Below are 22363 nucleotides of genomic sequence, written 5' to 3'. Positions count from 1 at the left end.
CCACAATATTACCAAGTTTTAACTGAATATTTAAAAACAAGTAATTTCTCCTCCTTTTGTTTTTGTTTATTTCTTTTCTGATATTATGGTGCATGACGTAGCCGGCTATCAAAATTGCGAAAAATAAAGTAATGGTTTTTGAAAGGCGCCATCTTCGATATTTAATTCGCCTTGTGTTTTTCAGTGTTGCTATGCTTTGCGTTCTTGTATAAATTTATTTTATTTCCGTATTGATTTCACAGACAACTTTTTAAATTTGGTAAAGCGTTTTACCTTAAAATAAAAACCAGCTGCGGCCATTTCTAGAAACAGTTCGTATTAATTAACAAGAAATATGCGGACTATATTTAATTTTAACTGTAAACCGAATAAGTAAACTCATGGATATGGCAACATTGTTACTGATGAATTTAAATAAATTTTGCCGCTTATTATTTTTGCTGTTTAGTAAATATATTTTTACGCAAATATGTTCCAACCGGAAACTGAAGATATGCTCCCTCGGTGCGCGCCTAAACCTAGTGTACCACTGGATATAAATACCGCATCTATAGGTCGTCCAACTGTACCCGAAGTTTCAATTTTATTTGACGCCCAGCAAACCACCAGTGCAACAACTGCTACATCAACGTCGGTACCATCACAACAAACATACGCAGCTTGGAAGAAGCAAGTACTTCCAAAGGTATCATTCCCACCAGCTGGTGCTGAAGTATACAGCATCAATGGCCACGTAGTAGGTTCAACCGCTGTAAATGCTGCAACACAAGCTCTACATATTAATGAACCCACCGCTACTGCTAGTACGCAATCTAGCTTATATCCACTTCGACCTGTAACTGCCAATGTTTCATCGCCAACCATCGCAGGTTCAACAACTAGTCATTCTGTAAATGGCGTAACCACACTAATGCAACAATATCGTCGAAGTTTAGAACAGCCGCTATGTACTGTAGCAAGGCCAAAAGAAAACTTTCAACGTCGCTCCCTTGATGCCTGCGCACCATTACAACAAACGTATCAGTCAAATCGGGATGTGCTTACAATATGCGCAGGCACACAAACAGATACGACACTGCTTTCGGATCTACCTAAGAACGACTCGGCATTATTAGCGCAGCTGCCAACAAGGGAAGACTTTCAACAACTGCTGACCATATTTCAAGAGATGCGTACGGAACAACAACGCCTAGTGAACGCTGTGGAGGCATTATTACACCAGCAGCAGTCACAATCGCCACAGCAGACGGTTACTCGGCAGGATGTAAGTACACAGTGCAACTATATTAATTGTTCTGGGCCTAAAGAAGACGAAGCTCAAATACCACCACGACAATACGAGGTTCTCGAAAAATACAACGAACTAACTTCTGCTAATGCCTTGAACAACCGTTATCGGCCCATTGGAGAGGTACCTGCTTATCTTTTAGAATCACCTCGACAACCTGCAGCACAATCTACAGCCTATCAAGCACACACTCCACGAAATACCGTGCCACCCACGAAAAATTTAGTACTTAGTAAAGCGGGCTCAGAGAAAAGTATGCTAATGAATGAACTAGCATTAAAGTATCTACCTAATGAGCAATTGAATGAGCTGTTTCAGGAACTAAATATTGCTGCTACACAAAAACCAACGACACCTTTGCGACCAGTGGAAAACATAGTAAAGGGACCAAGTGATATTTCAAATGCTTCTTATAAATACTTAAAGAAATATCGTTTGCTGCCAGAGGGTCAAGATGAAGTGAAGGAACAGCTGAGACCAGTGTGCTCCCCGCTGACACAGGCAACTCGGCAACATCAACGGGAACAGTCACCATATTCGCCTCGTGCTTCAACATCACAGGCGCCTATGTTAGATCTTGAGCATATTAGGCGGCAACCTAAACTTATTTGATTAAATTTTAAACTATAAATAATGTTCTTAATTTTTTTGTAGTTAATAATTTATTTTAATATATTTAATTTATTTATGAACTTATAATAATTCTAAATCGAACTTATTGCAGTTATTGTTGTAGCTTTACTAAGCTCCGCCTAGATAGATGCACTACCAAAAGTTGTCAAAAAGGACAACTAACGGTAAGCCCAAAAAACACGCTGTTTCAATGGCTCCGGAACCGGAGAGAAAGGGGTATAAGATCAGTTTGTTTAAGTGGGCATGTGAAGAGCTTTTTAGTATCATGCTGCGATTCTTCACATAAAGGGCAGACTCCAAATATGTCCCGTTCTATTCTTGATAAGTATGAATTTCTTCATACATTACTTCGATAGCCAATCAGACACAATCTCCTCTGTTTGGTAGTTGTCCACAATCAGCTAAACAGTTACAAATAAATTAGTTTAAAATTTGTATTTTAATAAATCACATCACCAACTCGCCTCGTCGTTTTGTTGCGCCACCTCGTATACATCTGGAGCTTGAGCTGTTACAGTTTCCATGTAAGCCGCACAGTCGGCTTCTGCAGCCGCTGCTATCAACACAGCAGCCTCGTGATCCACCTCATGTTCATCTTCGTTTTCTTGTGCATTTTGTTCATCGGCCGAAATCACTTCATCGTCTAACTCTAACGACTGATTCGTATCAAAATCGATAAAGTGAAAATCTTTCATATGCAAACGTAATGCAGAGATGCGCGCATATTCCGCGCCACATACATAGCAACTATATTTAGTAGCATCGCCGGAGCGGGTTTGCTTATTATGCGTTTTCATGTGTATTTTCACAGCGTACAATGAAGCAAAGGGACGATTGCATACAGGGCAATTGTATGGTTTAGAATGAATATTTCGATGCGCAGCAAGTTGGACCGACGTGCGAAACGTTTTCGAACACGTTTCACATTTGTAGGCGCGCTCCGATTCGTGAGTGCGAAGGTGATGCGCATATACCGGTTGTGATTTGAAACTGAAACGAGAGGTAACAATTAATTAATTTGACGAGTCCATTGACTTATGTTGAAATTAGAGGAACAGAAATAGATGAAAGATCAAAATGTTACAGCTGTTAATAAAATCATCGATCTCATCATGCCGTTGAAACAGTTGTTGCTTTTATCCCCTACTTAATTTTGCAGTAACTAATATCTAGGGCGACCGTTGTGCCGTTTTAAATCTTACCGCTTATTGCAAGTTGCACACACAAATGGTCGAATATCGGTGTGTGTGCGTAGATGCAGCGTAAGTGAATAAGATACACGAAAGGTTTTGCCACACACTTCACACGCGTGTGGTTTCTCGCCAGTGTGCACGCGCTCGTGACGTACTTTTTCGAATGGCCGCTGGAAGGTTCGCCCGCAATATTGACATGCAAAGCGACCATCACGCTTATCGTTGCCAGTGGTATTAGCTGCTTTGAATTGTTGTTTACGAGGTTTCACCGGTCTTTCAGCGTGCATTTGCATATGCATATCGTAGCTAGTTTTATTCTCAAAGTCCCGATTGCAGATACCGCACTTGTACTCAGTCGCCTGTTGGTGCATATTTTTATGTATACCAAGTAAATTTTGTTCAAAGCTGTAATTTGAAATTCGGGAATCATTCACTTTTTTCGGTTTACAATTACAATTTCTAACCTCTTATTGCAAATTTCACAAAAGAACTTATTCATGTCATTGTATTGCCCTTTGGCACCAGCGGGTAATGCTTCTTCAATAGTACGCATCTGTTGTGCATCATGCATTTTCATGTGCAACCTGAAATAAACATAAGATTGGTTTGGGACTTTATTTTAATCAAAAATATTTGCTTACTTAAGATTTTTATACGATCTGAATGTGGTATTACATATTGGGCATGTCGTGCTTTTTAACTCCTTTACCTCTTGCACGTTGCTCTTTGTCTTTCTTTGTTTGGTTTTATGACTGCGAAGGTGTATTTGTAAACCTTGTAGAGAATTAAAATTTTTTCCACACTCCAGGCAATGGTACTTAGCATCACTACTAGCTATTTTGTTTGTTGAAGTCTCGCTCTGCTCTTCATAATCTATGTTATCATCACCTTTTTGCTCTGCAATACTGCCTCCTGCTGAATCTGCATCCAATGTAGCGGTGTTAAGTGCGCTGCAAACGTGCTGCTCCGCACTTTCCAAATCACTAAATACAACTTGACAATCACAGCAAAAATACTTTTCACCATCATCCTCATCTTCGGCTATCTCTTGTGCCATCTGCTTTAATAAAAATAATGTACTTGAGTTAATATAAAATTTTACAACATTTAACATTTTAGTTGCAAGTTTCATACATCTTCGTAATGTAAATCTGTTTCTGAAAGCAATTCGCCGATGCCCTCAGTAATCTCCACACTTTCTGCAATATTCTCAGTAACTTCTATATACTTTTCTCCATTATCATTAGTATCAATTGGTTCTTCTTTTACAATTATCCAGTCTTCACCTTCGTGCGCAAGAATGGGTTGTTCATTGCTTAAATTTTCGCTCTGAAATGATTCGGTATCAGCCACTTGATCAGTTGCTTGGTAAAGACGACGCTTTGTTTGCATTTCTTGATGGACCTTGGTAAAGTCTTCAATTGTAGCAAAATCTATATCACATTCTAAACAACGATACACTTTTTGATGTAGTCCGTCTATTAGCATGGCTTTTATTGTGAGTGTGTGCGTTTTCGCATGACCTTCGACATAGTCGTAATTTTGCACCTCCTCTTCTTCAACATATTCAATCAACGATTCATTTTCATATCCGGTCTCAATGGATTCATTATACTCAAGGTACTCGTTTTTCACCAATATGTCGCCACCATAATCATCAACTTGTGTATAATTTTCCATTTTCACGTAGGCACTTGCTGTAGTGAAACAAGAAAATGTATCATAATAACTTGTGAAAAATACCGTAAATATTGAATTCAAACAAATATTTGTAAGAATGATTTGCAATATTACAGATCTCTCATAGTCTGCGCACAGCTATACGTTGCGTCCAACTCGCTGATTTCATACCTGCCAATCATACACAGTGCCTTCGAACTGCAAATATAATTTAGGACAAGATATTATAATTGTGATTGTTATTACTGCCACCACATAAATTCAAAACAATCAACAATATTTTAAATATATTTGCCGAAAATGAAAAATGCGTCCAACTTCACGTGGAAATAATGTGCTAAAACAACTGTTTCAATAGCGACATGAAGTGGCTGCCAGATTGATGGTACAGAGTTGCATCGAAAGTTAACATTTTTTCTTCCATATAATACTTTTTCGTATATTTTCCAGAAGTTTTATTATATTATTTTTATAATTGATAAAAAAATCTATGAGACACATTCTTAACGTACGATACGAAACTGGCATCCCTGGCATCCCCAATGCTGAACAAGTCAAACAGTAATGTTTTTTCTATAAAATTAAATTTATTTTTAATACAAAAAACAGAGCGATCGCGAAGTTTTTGAGTGAAAATATTAGATTTAGAAGCGACTCACACACTTATTTAGCAAGATATAGAAGTAATTTGAAGCTCCATTTTTTTCCAAAAATCGTTAGTATTACTGTAAACATAATGTATAGAGATTGAAGAAAATTGCAATTTACTAAATAGGTTTTACTTGAGGTATCGACGTCTCTTCATTCGTCCTTGCAGGTAGGTATAACACGGTTAATACAAGTACAGCTGAACGAAGCTGCTAAGGTGCATGCACTAGCTCATTTGCAGAAGTTGATGGGATAAACGTATGTACCTATGTCTGCCCACAGCAACTCAAGTCTGCTCTACCCTATTTACAAAACGGCTGATCCTGAAATATGTGCCAATTTTCGAGGGATCATTCTTCTTCGTATCGCATATAAGGTTCTATCGAGCGTACTGTGTGAAAGCCTCAACACCACTGTCAATGAACAGATTGGATATTATCAGTTCAATTTCAGGCTTTGTAAATTCATCAACCAGATATTCATTTAATTTAATTTATTAATCAATAAACAGTTTTAGGAGCCACCAAATCTCCTGGTGCTCCTTGGCTCGACCTTTTTAAATTCAAATTCAAATTCAATAAACAGTAAGCTTACAGTTCAAGAAAGTAGAAGTTCTTTCGATAGCATAAAAAGAAGTTGCTACCAATTCTGCCAGCGTTGTCTAGGACCTCTCCGAACACATCGATTTATCGACACTAAACGCGGTTTCAGACAAGACGTCTTGCTATTGTGTTAATTCTTTAACCTGATGCTGGAGAAGACAGTTTGAGGTGAAGAATTGAACCGAGATAGCAAAATCCTTTATAAGAGCGCACACCTACTGACATACATATGTCCAATATGGATAAAGCAGCGAAGCGTGTAAGTCTGGAGATGGAAGAAGGCCAAACGAAGTATCTACTGTCATTACACAAAAAGTCAGAAAAGAACGACTGCTACAGCGGCTACAACGCCAATAAAGAAGAAAAAGTTTGTTTTCGACTATACTAGACTTATACTGATTAATGGCTTACAATTTAATTCTTATTTATTATTATTGTTAAATGTATACATTTATTTATATATTTGAGGGTGGGCCATATAGCGTTTGCTTTTTGAACCACCTTTTTTTTTTGAAAATGGTAACACAAATGACATGTCAAATGTGTTCATAATTTACTTAAAGGTTTGACATTTACGAAATGGGACGTTATACGCTTGAACAAAATTGAGAAATATTGAAAACCTATTTCCAAAGTGGTGAGTCTTCTACTCAAACTGTGAAAAATTTGAAAAAAATACCAAAAAAAAGATTTGCCAACAAGACAGTTTGTGGATCAATTTGTTAATCGTGTTCGTGAAAGTGGATCGTTAATGGATAAAACAACACGTGAACGTGCTATTACAGTGCGTACACCCGAAAACATTGCTGCTGTAGCTGAAAATGTGCGTGAACATCCAACAACCTCAACTCGTCATCGTTCTCAAGAATTGAACATTTCACGCACTTCTTCGAGGAGAATTTTACATAAAGTTCCAATCGTTTGAAAGACATTTCATAGGTATATACATCAAATAAAAATAAAATTTAATTTGCCCCTTTTGTTTGCAAATATAGGTATGCACAGATTCGTTTATTAATCTCTATTTAATCATCATAATAAATTTATACAATTATGTAGTCATTTATATTGTATAGTTGGCCCATAGAGCACGCGCAAATTGAAATATGTAATATAGCGAATTTTGTTAAATTCACGATTCGCAAACATTTTGAATAAAGTACACTTTGAAAAAACAAAAACACGAAATGAATTATTAATATTTATATGTGATTCTGCCCTTATCGACGTAAAAAATGTTTAGTACAAATATGGATCCTCTCGTTTTTATGACATAAGCATCATAACTCGCGTTTTTTCCGACAAATATTAATGATGAAAAGAATACATAAATGGAAAGAAGCCATGGAACACAATTTTTATGAATAAAATGGAATTATTTTAAATTTATAAATGATCTCGCACTGATTCCTCAGGATTTCTCCTGTTATAGCTATGAGGCTATGTAATTCATCGTAGATAAACTTGCAAATCAGTCGCCGATTGTACCAGCACCTTTAGACCCGGCATAAAGCCAGCACACTGTGAAAAATCGGAACCGAATGCGATTTGTGTGTGCGTTTGTAAGGCATTAGCATAATCGCCCACTTGCACGAACTGCACGATTTGATTGAGGGCTGTAATTGTGGCCGGATTAAGCTGCGAGAAAGAAGAGAGAGAGGAAGATACAATTTGTAAGTAATAAAAAAAGCATCAAAAGAAGAGAAAGGAAGATACAAGTTTTAAGTAATAAAAACATTCAATTTTGGCAATTGTACTCACTCTGCCATCACGTAAACAGTCGTAAAGATTTTCCAGACGTTTTGTAACATCCACAAATTTTCGTTTGGTGCGCTGGAATGATAAATATTTTTTGACGAATTAATACATAATAAATGAATTTTGAATAAAAAATAATCACTGTTTTGTCACTGTGACTGGGGTCATCTATATCAACTACCAAAGACTGTTACTTCGGCCATAAACATTTTTTTTTTTTTTTTGGAATTTGAGATGTGTTTGGCGGGATTTTACATCCACAAAAAGCCAGGGTGTTCAACGTTTGGTATTGAAAAATACCTATTTTCGGTATGTAAAACTAAGTGCTCTGGTGCATCAAAGTTTTGAGAGTGACATTATTTAAAAGGAAAGGTTGGCAGCACTAAGAAATGAAATAAAAGACTTAAAGACTTCATTGTTTTTAAATATGGAAACGAGGTCCGGGTATGAATCAAAAAAGCTGTAATTTGTTCTGATGTGATTGAGGAGTGGACAGTTAAAGATTCTGTGAACGTACGAGTTAATTTCACCGCACATACAAAGATCAGTGTTATTGGCCCCTATTTTGTGCAAATATACGCTGTCATAAGTACATCCTACTAGTATTCTATTTACCATTTTGATAATTTTGACATCAAAGGAAGCTTTGTAAAACCAAGGTTTTGTCGGTAAGCAATCATGCAGTTTAGCAAAAAGGTTTGGTTTTTCTTCTGAGAAAGAACGAAAGCCGTCATACCAATCCCTGAATATTAAATTTCTTATAATTCTGAGTGCCTCTTCAAAAGTGAATTCTACGCTCAATATTGAGCCGTAGCAAACAGCTTTTTTTGCAATAGCATCGGCTCTTTCATTTATTGGAATACCAACATGTCCAGGCGTCCAAATCACCCGAACACTGTCAAAACCGTATTCATTTACGTTTTGTTTAAAAAGAGTAACACAGCAGTTGTTGGAGCTTGCTTTCTTGAGCAGCAGACATGAACTCAGACTATCAGTAAAAATACAGATCTTACTCATTTTGCATTCTTTCGCAATATCTAAGGCCTTAAGCAAGGCCCACAATTCACCAAAAGTGGAGGAGGTTCGCATTTCTATTTTAAACAAATGCTCCGTGTTGTTTGTAACATTAAAAATGCCACATCCAACGGCATTAAGCTCAACAGACGCATCAGTTGCCAGAAGATCGACACCATCACGCTTGAGTTCATCGATTTTTTCAGCAAAAATAGCTTTAATTTCATGATTAGAAAATTTGCTTTTCGCTCTAGACAAGGAGTCATCTATCACCACCAAGTTTTCACAGTTTACAGACATTAAATTTACATTGGTATTCACAAAAATCTCTTCAAATTTTTTGAAAACAAAGCTATAACTGGATTTAACCTCTGCAGAGTTTTCAATCATTTTGTAAATGCTAGAGTTTGTTTGTTTTAATTTCACGATTTCTTTGGCAGTAAGCCAAAGAGATCTTTCAGTGGGTGGTAACTCATAGGCAACAGCATACAGCAAGGGAACTGGTGTAGCTGGAGGAACCCCTAAACTTCTCCTAAGGAAGCAATTTTGAAAGGTAGTAATCTTTCTGATCACAGTCTTATTTGCATGACCGGTGGTGGTCCTACAATACTCAATTTTTTATCTTATAAAGCTTCTATAGAACTTCATGGCAGTCTGAGGGTGTAACCCAGCCCTGACAGAAGTCAACATCTTGAAAAAATTTAAATTGAAGGCCGATTCCTTGATTATCTGATCATAGTGCGTTCCTGGGGTCAGTGATGAGTTTATTACACGACCAAGGAACTTAATACTTTTTGTCTGTTTAATCATCACACTGCCAAAATTATTGTTCAGAGTTTTACGGTTTCCCTTTGCAACATACATCAGGTTGCATTTCTCAAGGTTGAATGACAGATTTAACGTATTCGCCACAAGATTAAACTCTCGAACTTTACTGTGGAGATTGGCCTCAGCCAAATCAAAATCTCTATGATATGAGGCAATAATAAAATCATCCGCAAATTGATAGATGGAGGTACAATTATCCTGAATATCGTGCAACTTAGCCGTATAGACATTAAAAAGTATAGGCGATAAACAGCTACCTTGGGGTAAGCCGTCATTTACAACAACCGAATCCGTACCAATTTTTAGGATTCTATTGGATAGGAAATTCGCAATCCAGGACGTATAATGACCCTCTATGCCTTTTTTTCTGAGTATATCAACTAACAGATTACCCCTTACACAGTTATAGGCATTTTCTATATCCAAGGTAAGGAGTATAACCTTAAGACCTCTATTTTTCCATATAGCAATTTCATGTTGTTATTGATTGATGCACATAGCAGCCGATCTATCCTTCCTGTACGCAGAAGAGTTCCTGGGGAGGGCGCGACTCCCATCAAAGGCATCGGTTATTCTTAGCTTGAGCATTTGGTTAATTAGCTTTAACATGACTGAAATCAAGGAAATAGGTCTAAAATTTTTGAAGTCTGTGAGGTCTTTATCTTTTTTTGGAATGGGAACAATCTTAATATATCTCCACGATTCTCTAATATTATTTGCAAGAAAATCATCATTTAGCGCTGTTAAAAGGTTGCATAAGCTTTTGTCAGAGAGAGCGCGAATCATGTCGTATGTTATTCCATCACAGCCTCCTGCTGAGCGCCGTTTTTTGGCATTAAGCACCGTGACCACTTCATCATACTGAAAGGCTAGCCTGGATACAGGAGTTGTATTGGGTGATTCCTGCCAGACAGCAGAGTTGGGTGGTACCTGTGATTTCAAATGCTTAAGGTACACATCATTATTGTCTGAGTTCCACTTAGAGTCTGCAGAATATCCATTTACTCCTCTAAGGCATTTAACAAAATTCCACGCCTCTCTCGAATTTGAATTACAATTCAGCTCCGCTATTTTTTCCTCAAAATTTTCTTTTTTGGCCTCTTTTACTTCAGCTTGCCACACCTTCTTGCGTTGTAAAGCTACTTCCAAATTTTCCGGAGATGGGTAGTGTTTAGCTTTTTTGTAAGCAGCAACAAGTAGACGATAGGACTTGGCTAGTCCCTCGTTCCACCATGCCTTTGGTTTGCATTTCTCAGACCAACGGAAGGTGGCAGCAGATATTTCTTCTTGAAGTTTATTTTCGATCATTTCAAAAGATGGATCAAAGGAAATATCCCCTAAGGCATTTAGAAGCTTCTTTTTGGCCAGAAATTTGGGATTGTTAATACTAACTTTGGAGAACTCTATTAGAATTGGGAAATGGTGGCTACCACCAAGCTGAAAAGGCAGAAGATTCCAAGTACAGTTGGTAGGAGCATTTGTGAAGGTTAGATCCAAAACCGACCCATTGGTCCTGTTTAGATCTCTTTTAAAAGTATAACAAGAATTGTTCAGACACCAGAAATCGGATGAATTTAAAAGTTCAACCAATTTCTTACCTCTGGGTGAATTTAAACTGTCACCCCATACAGTCGATCTGGCATTGAAATCCCCACAAATTAACACATTTCTAAAACCGTTTAGAAACTGAAACAACCTTTTGACTTCGGTCGCAAATTCATTTAAGTGTAGACTTGGAGGGAAGTAGACCGCACAAATTACAGTTTGGGTTTAAATTAACCGTCTTTGCAACAATTATATCCAGATTAGAAGCGAACGTTATGCTCCTGAATTGAATCTGTTTTTTCAGGGCTATGGCAACACCCCCATAGCCATCTGGTCTGTTTTTTCTAATCATATTAAAATTGATAAATTTTCTACATTTATTTTCATTATACTCAAATATTTCACTAAGACAAACCACATCAACACGATTATTATTAATATAATAATCAATATTGTCTATATTTGTCTTTAAGGATTGGCAATTATATTGCAGACATTTCATCTAATGAATCTACTGATGCCGAACCGCACTTAAAAAGTGCTACGTCTCGATTAGCCAAAATCTGATCCCTCATACCGCTCAGTTTGGTGACCTGGGCAAGGGTCTCAGTAACATTAAGTCTTACACAAGTAGCTTTAGCTATCTTCACTAGCTCCCATAACACCTTTTCTAGCTGGGAAGTAATTTGATAGTCTTGTCTTTCATAGACTGGAACCACACGAGGCTTGGTATTTTTGTTCAAGACCTTATCAGGCTTGACAGAAGACTGTTTGGGAATTGCACCCTTCTTGACAACTGAGTTATATTTCTTTTTTGTCAAGGAACGATTTATGACTTCATTAGAGTCTATCATGTTGTCGTTCTCAACCAGTACCGGAAAATCCGTATCTTCAACATCTAAGACATCGAAGCGGTTGTTGCTTTTCGGAAAGAAAGTATTTAGCACTTCTTTACGAGATAACTTTTTTACGGTTTTCAATTTATTAACTTCATTTTCCTTCTTCCATACTGGACACTTTTCCCTATCTGAATATTTATGGTCGTTACCTTTGCATAGAATGCATTGATTTATTTTGCAGGGCGGTATACAAACTTCCGTACTACCACAGAGCAAACAGCGTTTACTACTTTTACAGCCTTTTTGTGTGTGTCCTAATCTTCCACAGTTGTAGCATTGTCTAACAGATGGAAAGTAATGTTCTACTTTAAAATTTGTATACTCAAGCTTGACTTCCTTAGGTAGGCTGTTGCCCAAAAATCCCAGCTTAACTGAGAAGGTTGGGAGAAATTTGCTTGAATCCTCCGGATCACGTCTAAGAAAACGTTGAACGAAGTTTACCTTGCTAGCAGACTTTATATCTCTCATGATTTCCTCATTGGAAAGGTAAAGAGCGACTCCTCGAATTACGCCATATGTTTCAAAAGCCGTTCTGGGAATGAAAGGCTTTAGCTTCATTTTTAAAATGTCATTATTAGTGACGAAACTGTTTGCCGATTTGGGATTGCAGAAGAATACCTTATATAAGGTGACACCAACTGCTTCGATTATATCAATATCCTGTATTTTTAAGTGACGGATATGCTGATATAGACTATGCCATTTCTAATTTTGATATTTTTGAATAGGTCACACTCTGAGGTGTCTACCAAAACAAAAGGTTTGCCTATAAAATTGGATGGATAGTAAACGAAACTATCAGAATTATTTGTATTCTGGATTTTTTTGGCAGTTGCATTTTTTTCAACTGTACCAGTTTCGGCATTACAAATATTTTGCATTTTTACGGAGTCTTTCGAAGATTTTACAACCTCACACTCCATCATCTCCTCACTCTCATTTTCATCTGACTGAAATCCACTCTTCTCAACCGAAGCATGTGGTTTGGTCGGATCAAGAATATGTCTCACTCTTTTTTTCTTAAATATATCGCTTTGACCTTTGTTTTTAGTCTTTCGCAGATTTGTATCCACTTTTTCACTAGCAGGTTTATGGATCAGAGATTCATTGCTAGCGCAAAATTCCTCAAAATCCTCTGCTGAGCACGATGCCGAAGGCGTTGAGGACGCCATCGCATCACCTTTTTTGCGGCTTACCGCAGGCACTTTTGCGGTAAGAAAACTCTATACGTTAGTCTTTCAGGTAGAAATTCCAGGAAGTAATAAAAAAAAAAAAACACGTGGTTTTCACAGACAGAACTATTACAGCGCTATACACCGAATTCCGCGAAAAAAATGTCACTATCTATTGTATCTTTCACTTTCACTACGCCTTTTCTTTTTTTGCTAAATGAAACCAGAGCACTGAAAAAAAACACACCGATCACAGCTGTGTCACGAATGCGACTGCCATAAAAATTTATGGGGAGTATTTTATAATTTTACAACAACAACAATTAGGGATCGTCACTGCTAGGCAAGGCCTATTTATTGAAGGTGGTGGCACTAGATCAACAACAATGTTTTGTACGTTTGATTGTCACGGCAAGGTATTGGCGAAGTAAAAAATAAAAACTTAATTCGCCTAGTTTTATTCTGTGCTGACAGCTACATGGACGCAGCGAAAAAAAAAAAAGCAAATCAGCTGATTTACTAACACCACCTTTAATAGATTCGCCATGCTGCTAGGCAATTTTTTTTTAACCATTTGTATTTATTATTTATACCTACCGGATCAGTGGTCACTGCCAAACATTGATTCTTCAACTCCTCCAGCACAGTTTGCAAATATATGTATTCCTCAGGTAGTGGTGGCTTCTCTTTTGGCGGTTCGGCTTGTCTTTGCACTGGTGCAGCCTGCTCGGTGTAGCCCACATTTTGCTGTTGCACATTCCAGGATTGCTGCTGTTGTGGTATAGCTGATGCTTGGAAGTTCATTTGAGGTTGAAATTGTTGTGTTGGCAAATTATTATTTTGCTGTAATGACGGATTGTAGTAACCCCCTGTTCCGGCAGCCTGAGATTGATTCGGTATGTTACTGTTGGCCGTTGTTGGTGGTGGAGGCATGCCGGTATTCTAAAAAGAATTACGTAAATGTATAAGAATTCATAAATGCTATCATTTTTTATTACATATTTTTTACCTGATATTGGCCATATGGCTCCCTGTAACCGTTTTGATTTTGATTGGGATCAACACCGAATAAGGGATGAGTTATGGGTGCAGATGAGGGTGTAGGCTCTGGTTTTTTGGCCTGCTAGGGAGGTAAGAATAATTTTAGTACGACAGGTCAAATTATGCTCAATTAACTTATTATTTAATAATAAGGCCACAAAATCAACTTTATTAGTAATGGGAGAAAATATGCATTACATATTTTATGGATAATGTCCTTTAGCGGAACAACAACACATTCGTGATTTGCAACTAGTCGTTTCGAAAAAGTTAAATTTAGCCACATATTGGTTATTTAAAAGCAAGGCAACAGTATGCGCCAAATGTCAAAAATCTTTAAGAAAAGATGTATTCCAGGTGGATGTGTAACATTTCGAATGTATACATGAGACGGAATCGATTTGGCTTGCTCTACCGGAAAAGGTAATGGAAGGAAAAACCAAAATGCCTAGGACGTTGGAGTGCGCACGATACCTGCCAGATTTCTTGTGTAGGCACTGTAGTTGTATGCAACTTATTTGCATAAAACTGTTCATAGCTAAATTGGGATGGTGGCCTTAAAAGCGCATCTATATCATCCTTTTCGTGATTTATGATTTTCTGCCAGCGACGAGTGCCAGCGTGACGCGCAGACATTTCATTGTTGCTATTGTACAATGTCTAAGCGAGAGAAATGTATTATTAAAAAGCCTGCATTTCTTAGCCCCTAAGAAAATTGCTAGTTTTTTGTTTTTCTGTTTAGTGTACGCCTTTCTCAACTTACCGCACGAGTTGACTTCAAAGCAGGCGGATCGTTCCAGCCTGGTGGCGGTGTTGGATTGTGTTGCAAGTTCTGCACTGGCGGTGGTGGTGGTAGCGCCTGCTGTTGATTGCCAATATCTGTTGGTAAACCAGCATTGTAGTTGTTGTTGCCACTCAAACCGTAAGGTGCACCTGCATTGAAAGGTGCAGCGGGCTGCATTAAATTCGGTTGTGGCTGTGTTGGCACCAATGGCGCATTAAATGGACTTGTATTAAAAGCGGGCATTGCGGTTGTTGCCGGCGATGGCGCCAGTGGTTGATATCCACCGCCATAAGCACCCATGGGACTAGCTGAGGCCACAGACGGATCAAGCACATATTTGGAGCGTGAATGTATATTTCCGGCGCCGCCGCCACCTTGAGAACTGGCATTGCTGGCTGGACGCGGTGGCTGGGTATGGGGTTCATTTGTTATATGGCCAGGTACTACCGCGGCGGGAAGAGGTGGCTTCGTTGCAGCAGCTGCCGGCACTAAAGGTGCCGCGGGATTAAAAAGTGTTGGCGCTGCTGGTTGTGGTATAGGTGCAGCTCCGCCGGGCGGTGGAACAGCTGCCGCGTTCCAATTACTAGTGGGTGCGGTGGCAAATTGATTCGTGACACCAGCGCTGCCGTATCCACCTAATGTCTGTGGCAATGCATGCGAAAACGAGCCACGTGCTACAAGTGGTTGTTGTGGTTGCTGCTGCTGTGTCTGTTGTCGGCTGTATATATTTTGCGCTTGCTGCTGTTGTTGTTTTTGTTGTTGCTGATATGGTAGACGTCCGCTCGCTGCTGCTGGGTTTGGCCTATAATTAACCGTGTTATATATGCGCTCGCGCAGTTCTACCAGTTCGACCTTTTGTTCATGGTTCCCCGAACCCAAGGCGAAAATGTATGCCAATGCGGCTGTGAGCGCACCCTGTGCCACTAGCAGACCACCGTACTCGGTAATGAAGTCAGCAAATCGACCATTTAACTCCAATGCTATTCCTTGTTGTTCCAAAGATTTGCTCATTAACATAACAATTTCGGCCAATTCCTGTAATTCAGCCGTATTCGGCTTGTAACTATCGCTTTGATGCTCCAGCGCCTTTAGTTGATGCCAAGCAGTAACCAACTTATCAATACTGCCTGCACACACATAACATAACATTGCATTACGCGTAAAATCGATGCTTTGCGCGCGCTCCTCCAGTAAACGATCACCCAAACGCTCGCAAATATCGACCACTTTGCGGTCGCTATGTTTGAGTGCTGCTACTAAAGCTTCCTTCCACGAGTCTACGGTGCAACGATTGACAAAGTCCAACCAATCACGTGTCACCAACGCGCTGATCACATTCGATAGCTCGTTTTGTTGGTGCTGCAAGTAACGGTTATGTATCTTGGTAAGGAAATCAATACCAGCCGTAGATGCGATGATAAGTGCTTCTGAGGTGCGTTGCGAATCAAGACATAATTCAACGGCAGCCTCCAGATTGCCGGTGAGAATAGCTTCGGTTATGAGGCTATCAGGATCTATGGAAATGTGAAAAAGTGTGAAAAACCCAAATTTTTATTACCAAATACTTCAGTCTTGAATTTTGATTACTTACGATCTCCCTTGGGAATGGCGAATTGCTTCGGTAGTTTCGCGGCGTTCTCATTGTCGAGCTGCTGTTGCTTCTGTGTGGCCGCAATACCATCGAAGATGCCGTTGTTATCAACTGGTTGCTGTAATTTTTTATTTTTGCACACAAAAAAATATTATTTATTTATTTTGAAAATTTCTACATAAAAATTAGCACACACAATTATTGAATGCAATAAACGAGATATTTTTATATAAATTATAAATGTATATATAAGTCTGTTCATGAAGCAAATAGTTTGTAACAATTACAAATTATGTTACAAATTATAACTTTTTGGTGTTCATGTACCCAAAAAACTTGCAAAGTAGGGGAAAGTGAGAGTGCAAAATGACACCACATTTTGAGGGAAGTTGCAAGTTTTGTTGGCTAATTTTTACTTGTAAGAATTTGCAAGTGAGGAAAACAGCTGATCCCAAAGTAAAAGTAAACACGAATTAAAATTTGCGAATTGCAATTGCTAATGGAATGTTCTTCATCTGACAGCGATGATGAAATGGAACAAATTATTGTGGACAAAATGAAATCATGTGATTCCGAGAGCTCGGTATTTTTCATTTTCTTCACATTATTTTTTATTACTTTAAAAAAAACGCAGCTCAAGTGCAACAATTTTTAATTTTTGTGATTTTTCCTGCCAACGATTTAATCAGCTGTTCGTAAGCTTGCAAGTTGTTACTGGTTTTGCGTTCACAGGGTTTTTAGATATTTTTCGCGTTGAGAGCGAATTCTCGGAAATTAAGTTACTGAATAAATTTTATATGAACAGACCTTATATGGATGTACATTTGAATATATGAATTGTATATATTTTAGGCAGAACACTGAGAAGCATATAGGAGCGGGTGTGCGATAAAGGGTGGGGCGTAAACTCCAAATAAAACTTAAAAGGTTTTTAAACTTTGTAAAGATACTGAATCAGGAATAAATACATGATTGTTATTATAAAAATGTACAGCCGCCTATATTTAGACAGACCCTAAATTAAATTTTGGATTTTGTACAAAAGCATTCCTTGCTCGGTGATATAGTATTTATTTGTTGTAGACAATTTGAACCCCGATTGCTAGAATCCTCATAAAACTCAGTTTCGAATCAAGTTTTTAGGGCCTTTCTAAATGCTAAGAATTAAATGAAAGTTTTTAGTTTTTTAATATAACGCACTCCAAACAACAACACCAAAAACCTACTAATACGAAATTCATAGTCAAAATAAACTTCATAGCGTTCGATAATTTACGATACGCGATTTTATTTTGATTACAAATTTCTCTTATTAACCCATTCAACTAATAGTTGATTGGGATATAAAACATATACATGTTTTAATAATATAATCGCCTACCAAACTAATATGGGAGTGCTTACCGAAATGTCGGTACTGCCATCAGTACTTTGATCGCACTCAACTTCCGATGAATCACTCTAAGCAAACAAACGATTTGCAAATGAATGGGCGCATTAGTATGAAGCATTTTACGAAATGAAAATTACGAATATTAATTTTAGTATAAAAAAATATAAGAAAATAATTTAGGTTGCCTCCATATCACTTACGACCAAAAAATACAAGCCACATCGCTTTTGCGTGTGATAGGTCTAACTTAACGACGCAGCATCAAAAATACAAAGTATGTTACACTACTAGTGTCGGATGCTGAATTCAAGATAAGAAACTAAATGAGAAGTTGACAATTAAAAAAATTTATAGATAAGAAATAGGTCTGCAAGAGTGAGAATTGAGCCGAACTTCATCAAAAGTGTAATTTAAAGGCTTTTAACTCAAATGAAGTAAAAAAATGTTCCCAAAAAAAATATAATAATTGAACTGAATTTTGATATCAGAAAATAAAACGTTGTACATACATCAGCAGAACTGTTGCCCACTTTTTTGTGCGATTGCAAGTTTTCTTTCAACTAACGGAAACATTATTCAATTGTGCATTTGTAAAATGATTTAAAGTCTGCCCTTTTACTTACATGCGATAGATTGGCAATTCGATTTGTCACATGATTTACATCATTTTCTTCCGCTTCATCTTCTTTCACAAACTTCGCGAATTTTCCATCGATGTCATCCTTGTTGAAACCTAAAAAAAAATAAATTTGTCAATACAAATATTTACATATGTTTTTTGTACTTTCATTTACCGAGTAAATTCAACATTTCCTCCTTTGGATTGAGTTCGAAATTTGCCTTTATAAAGTACCATAAATAACGTCCATTTTGATCGTTCATTTTATCGGCACGTTCGCGGCAGTAATCAACATAATTCGCTTCGTTGAGCGAACGTTCGAGCGCATTGGCGCGCTCTACTAGCTCTGGTTCGGTTACCACTTGCGATACTTGCACCTGCTTCGATTTACCATTAAAGTGCACCAACTTGCCGCCGAACTGCAAATAGGTACGTCATATTGTAGATTGGTGAATTATTACATATTCCAGTTGCACAAATTTATCTACTTTAACATACCCCAAACGCCACACTACATGGTCGTTTGATCCATTTCGGTGCTCGCTTTAAGTCATGGTATACTATCTGAGTCGATTGTTGTGGTATCGGCGCCTGCGCTATTTGATCCATTCCCGGAAAGGAGTCAGCTATCTTATTGGATGTTTGCACCTGTTGCTGTGTACCACCGAAAAGTGAGTAAATAGAAACATTACCGTCGAGGCTAGAACTTGCGACCAGCGCTGGATTACGTGGACACCACTGCACATTCGAATACCAAGTAGCCGTGGCTGCTACTTCAGAAAGTATTTCGCCTTCGGGCAAATCAGTATTTGGATTCCAACAGTAGATGTGGTTGTCTTTGCCACAGGACACCATCAGATCGACATCACGCGGACACCATGACATGCCGAGCATACCGCGTTGATGTATTTGCATTGTTTTAGCTGGCGCAGTGGCATAACGCAAATCCCACAGTTGCACTACCGGCGCTTGATCGTCTTCTGAAGCGAGCCACACTTGTGTTGCCACATCCGGATGCCATTGTATGGCATGCCAACGCACTCGAGATTGTGTATCGGAAAGTTTAATGATTTGTTCGCTCTTACGCAAATCCCAAATTACACAACGTGAGCTAAATACTGAGGCCAGTATGTGTTGCACCTGTCGATTCCAAGCGACATTTTGCACATCTTCCAGTGGCTGCGTTTTAGTGCCTGGATTCATGTGCGTGGTGGTGTTGTTAAGATCCCAAATAAATATCTCCGATTCGGAGGCACATGAGGCAAGCAAATTTTTTTGAAATGGATTAACATCAAGTCCACTAACGGGACCAGTATGTTTATCTTGACGTGCAATAAGTCCTTCCTCGTTGGCGAGCATTTTAGCAGCAGAATAAATCATAACATGTCCACCCTCGCAGCCGCCAACAATGAGTCCATTTGATTGTGCGCCATCGTAACCAGTGGGACTCCAGATAACCTTTTGGAATCTAGCGCATAAGAAAAAATTTCAAATAAATATATAAATACTTTATAGTACTGTTAAATTTTTACCTGTACTGGCTGGGTAAGCTCGCTTTCAATTCCAAATCATAACTCGGATCGCTAAAATTCGTTGAATATATTTCCAATGTTGGGTTGGCGTTAGAGTCAAGTTGCTGCGCAGCACTGCCAGCCGCCAAATAAATAGGATACTGAGGCAGTGGTGACCAAGCAATATTTACCGTCTTCTGCAATTCTTTGACTTTCATTCTGATGCAGGCTTACGATACTCAAAAAAAAAAATAATTATATAAGCAAGCAGACACCAACGAAAAACCTGCAAATTTTCAAAAGGAATTGTATTAATGCTTCTAGTAACTGAAATTGGGTCAGCTGTTAATTATTATTATTTTGATTCGTTGTTTTATGCCGTCGGTCGCTGCTTTTGATTTGTTACCGTCAAGATGAATTATACGATTGTGTATACTCCTACGTGGTCATTTGTACTGCGCTTCTAGGCCGAGCAAATATAATTATTTGTATTAAAGATTTCCACTTTTAAATAAATTACATTAAGTTTTCTCAAGTTTCCAGTGGTAAATTTTAAGTAGGAAGAACGTTGCTCTAATGAATCGCTCTACGTTCGCTGTGGACCAATAAAAATTGTCGCCGTCATCACTTTTTCGGTTGCTGTGCCTACATATAGACGTTACAAGTAGAACTTTTTCTAAATTTTTCACAGTTCTTTATGATGTTGAGTTAACAACTTTTCAGCACATCTTTTAAACTTATAAATTGCCCTACCTTTTGCGACGTTTTTGGTACTATTTGATTTGGAATTAAACTGCAAAAATTACCTTTACACCTGATTAAACAAAAAATTTCACATCCGTTCGTTGATGACGAGAATTGATAGGAATCTTATGTTTTCACTGTCGGCACTTTTGACATTTGCAACTCCGAGTACATTGTAGTCGCAAAGCGGCAGATGTCGCTGTTATCTTATAGAAATGTAATGGAAAAATTGATTCTTTTTCGCTTTATATCTGTAAATATGCCTAGTTTATAAAAAAAAGTGTACTAGACGAAATATATCATATAATTGAATTGCATAAACGTGGGGATGATAGGGTGCTTTGATTTTCGCAAATGTATTAATTTTAAAATTTATGAAACTTTTAATGCAACACTGCGCATTTTGGTATTTGGATAGAATTTTTTCTTTCATTTTGTTGTTTTGTAATTCTTAGTAGCTTTTTCGGAAGAATGTAAGTTTAAATATGAAGGAAAAATCGAAAATTTTGTGTACTAAGAAAGGAGAGCAAGTTAGCACTCCCCTAGACAAGGATGGAACACATAAATGACCGGAATAGGCACAAGACAAGTTCCGGTCGACAATTTTTTTCCACCTTTAATTAATAAAGTTATAAATCTTCCTTAAGTAATAATTTCTTGGTTTCTACTATAAAGGAATTTTAACATAAATGAAGAAGGTATACAGTTTTCCGGTTGCAACAGAAAAAGATATAACACAAATTAGCGTAAATGGTTTAAAGCAGCGTTATATCGTACAATTTATGTTTTTGTATTTTTCCTAACAAAGGACAATAAACGAGTAGAATGGCTAGCATTTTTTATTCTTTATATGTTAAGAGCCTGGCTGATGTACAGAACATTTCAGGCAAATTTTGTATGTCAGAAAAGGTGCAAAGTTCACAAATTTCTTTGGAAGTTATAAAGGCCAGGAAAACAACAACGTAATCGGATTCATCTACGTTCCCAAGACAGTCGGTTCTACGTTACCGGAACTTCCCGGATTTATATCCAGCCAAGGACTGTCACCTCACCGCATATATATGAGAAATGTTTATGCTGCTACAACAACAACAACAATAATAACATATTAATCTAAGGAATGATATATAGTATAACGCAAATGACAGGTATTTGTATTTTAAATATTTGGGCTAAAGCAATATAAATTGAATAGAATGAAAATATTGGAATGTATTGATGATGGAATACATAATGTAAATATTTTTACTTCCTTTACTAATGAATATTTGGAAGTGCCAGAATAAAGGTGTGAGAAAACATAAATTTTTGAAATATTCATTGGATAGAATTCTATTTACTTTTAAATACGACATCACGACAGTGTTTGCATGTTTTGTATTCTTATTTCCTTTCGCAATGATTTGACATGTACATGTAC

At 37.7% G+C, this 22363-nt stretch overlaps 3 protein-coding genes and 1 non-coding gene across 9 annotated transcripts; 2 read left to right on the top strand and 2 right to left on the bottom strand.

Annotated features, from left to right (window-relative positions):
- The first annotated feature begins 207 nt into the window (after nucleotides 1–207).
- Nucleotides 208–1950, top strand: LOC128868397 (uncharacterized). Of its 2 annotated transcripts, none has more exons than XM_054110444.1 (2): nucleotides 208–311; nucleotides 449–1950. In XM_054110444.1, the coding sequence occupies exon 2, from the start codon at nucleotides 470–472 to the stop codon at nucleotides 1898–1900; it is 1431 nt and encodes a 476-aa protein (XP_053966419.1). In that variant the 5' UTR covers nucleotides 208–311; nucleotides 449–469; the 3' UTR covers nucleotides 1901–1950. The 2 variants fall into 2 exon arrangements, with proteins under 2 accessions (XP_053966419.1, XP_053966420.1); XM_054110445.1 differs by having other exon boundaries at nucleotides 222–1541; nucleotides 1607–1781.
- Nucleotides 1922–5149, bottom strand: LOC128868396 (zinc finger protein 658B). 2 transcript variants are annotated; one of them, XM_054110442.1, is made up of 6 exons: nucleotides 4966–5149; nucleotides 4249–4811; nucleotides 3756–4174; nucleotides 3579–3698; nucleotides 3124–3519; nucleotides 1922–2911 (listed from the first exon to the last, which is right to left on the bottom strand). In XM_054110442.1, the coding sequence occupies exons 2-6, from the start codon at nucleotides 4792–4794 to the stop codon at nucleotides 2374–2376; spliced, it is 2019 nt and encodes a 672-aa protein (XP_053966417.1). In that variant the 5' UTR covers nucleotides 4795–4811; nucleotides 4966–5149; the 3' UTR covers nucleotides 1922–2373. The 2 variants fall into 2 exon arrangements, with proteins under 2 accessions (XP_053966417.1, XP_053966418.1); XM_054110443.1 differs by having other exon boundaries at nucleotides 3756–4171; nucleotides 4966–5146.
- Nucleotides 5150–7050: 1901 nt separating this feature from the next.
- On the bottom strand, nucleotides 7051–21087 carry LOC128868395 (protein transport protein Sec31A). 4 transcript variants are annotated; one of them, XM_054110438.1, is made up of 12 exons: nucleotides 21006–21087; nucleotides 20221–20485; nucleotides 19187–20156; nucleotides 18864–19107; nucleotides 18693–18802; nucleotides 18081–18137; nucleotides 16677–16794; nucleotides 15065–16599; nucleotides 14270–14383; nucleotides 13858–14202; nucleotides 7806–7877; nucleotides 7051–7682 (listed from the first exon to the last, which is right to left on the bottom strand). In XM_054110438.1, exons 2-12 carry the CDS (start codon nucleotides 20415–20417, stop codon nucleotides 7494–7496), a joined length of 3951 nt encoding a protein of 1316 aa, XP_053966413.1. In that variant the 5' UTR covers nucleotides 20418–20485; nucleotides 21006–21087; the 3' UTR covers nucleotides 7051–7493. The 4 variants fall into 4 exon arrangements, with proteins under 4 accessions (XP_053966413.1, XP_053966415.1, XP_053966414.1 ...); XM_054110440.1 differs by having other exon boundaries at nucleotides 14270–14380; XM_054110439.1 differs by having other exon boundaries at nucleotides 20953–21019.
- Nucleotides 21088–21451: 364 nt separating this feature from the next.
- LOC128868966 (U6atac minor spliceosomal RNA) lies at nucleotides 21452–21551 on the top strand. Its single transcript, XR_008455184.1, has one exon. It is a non-coding gene; the product is annotated as a U6atac minor spliceosomal RNA (small nuclear RNA).
- Nucleotides 21552–22363: the final 812 nt, after the last annotated feature.

The sequence above is a fragment of the Anastrepha ludens genome, chromosome 6 (genome assembly GCF_028408465.1).
Source record: "Anastrepha ludens isolate Willacy chromosome 6, idAnaLude1.1, whole genome shotgun sequence".
In the NCBI taxonomy this organism is placed as follows: Eukaryota; Metazoa; Arthropoda; class Insecta; order Diptera; family Tephritidae; genus Anastrepha; species Anastrepha ludens.
Note: the sequence above shows the minus strand (reverse complement) of the source record. Positions and strands in the feature narration are given on the sequence as shown.

Coding starts and splice junctions, on each gene's coding strand:
- LOC128868397 (XM_054110444.1), top strand. CDS start 470: ATGTTCCAACCGGAAACTGAAGATATGCTCCCTCGGTGCGCGCCTAAA.
- LOC128868396 (XM_054110442.1), bottom strand. CDS start 4,794: ATGGAAAATTATACACAAGTTGATGATTATGGTGGCGACATATTGGTG. Junction 4,175..4,248: donor CAGATTTACATTACGAAGAT/GTATGAAACTTG, acceptor TTTTTATTAAAG/CAGATGGCACAAGAGATAGC. Junction 3,699..3,755: donor AGATCGTATAAAAATCTTAA/GTAAGCAAATAT, acceptor TGTTTATTTCAG/GTTGCACATGAAAATGCATG.
- LOC128868395 (XM_054110438.1), bottom strand. CDS start 20,417: ATGAAAGTCAAAGAATTGCAGAAGACGGTAAATATTGCTTGGTCACCA. Junction 16,600..16,676: donor CGCCATTCCCAAGGGAGATC/GTAAGTAATCAA, acceptor ACATTTCCATAG/ATCCTGATAGCCTCATAACC. Junction 7,878..13,857: donor TGGCAGTGACCACTGATCCG/GTAGGTATAAAT, acceptor TTATCATTCCAG/CGCACCAAACGAAAATTTGT.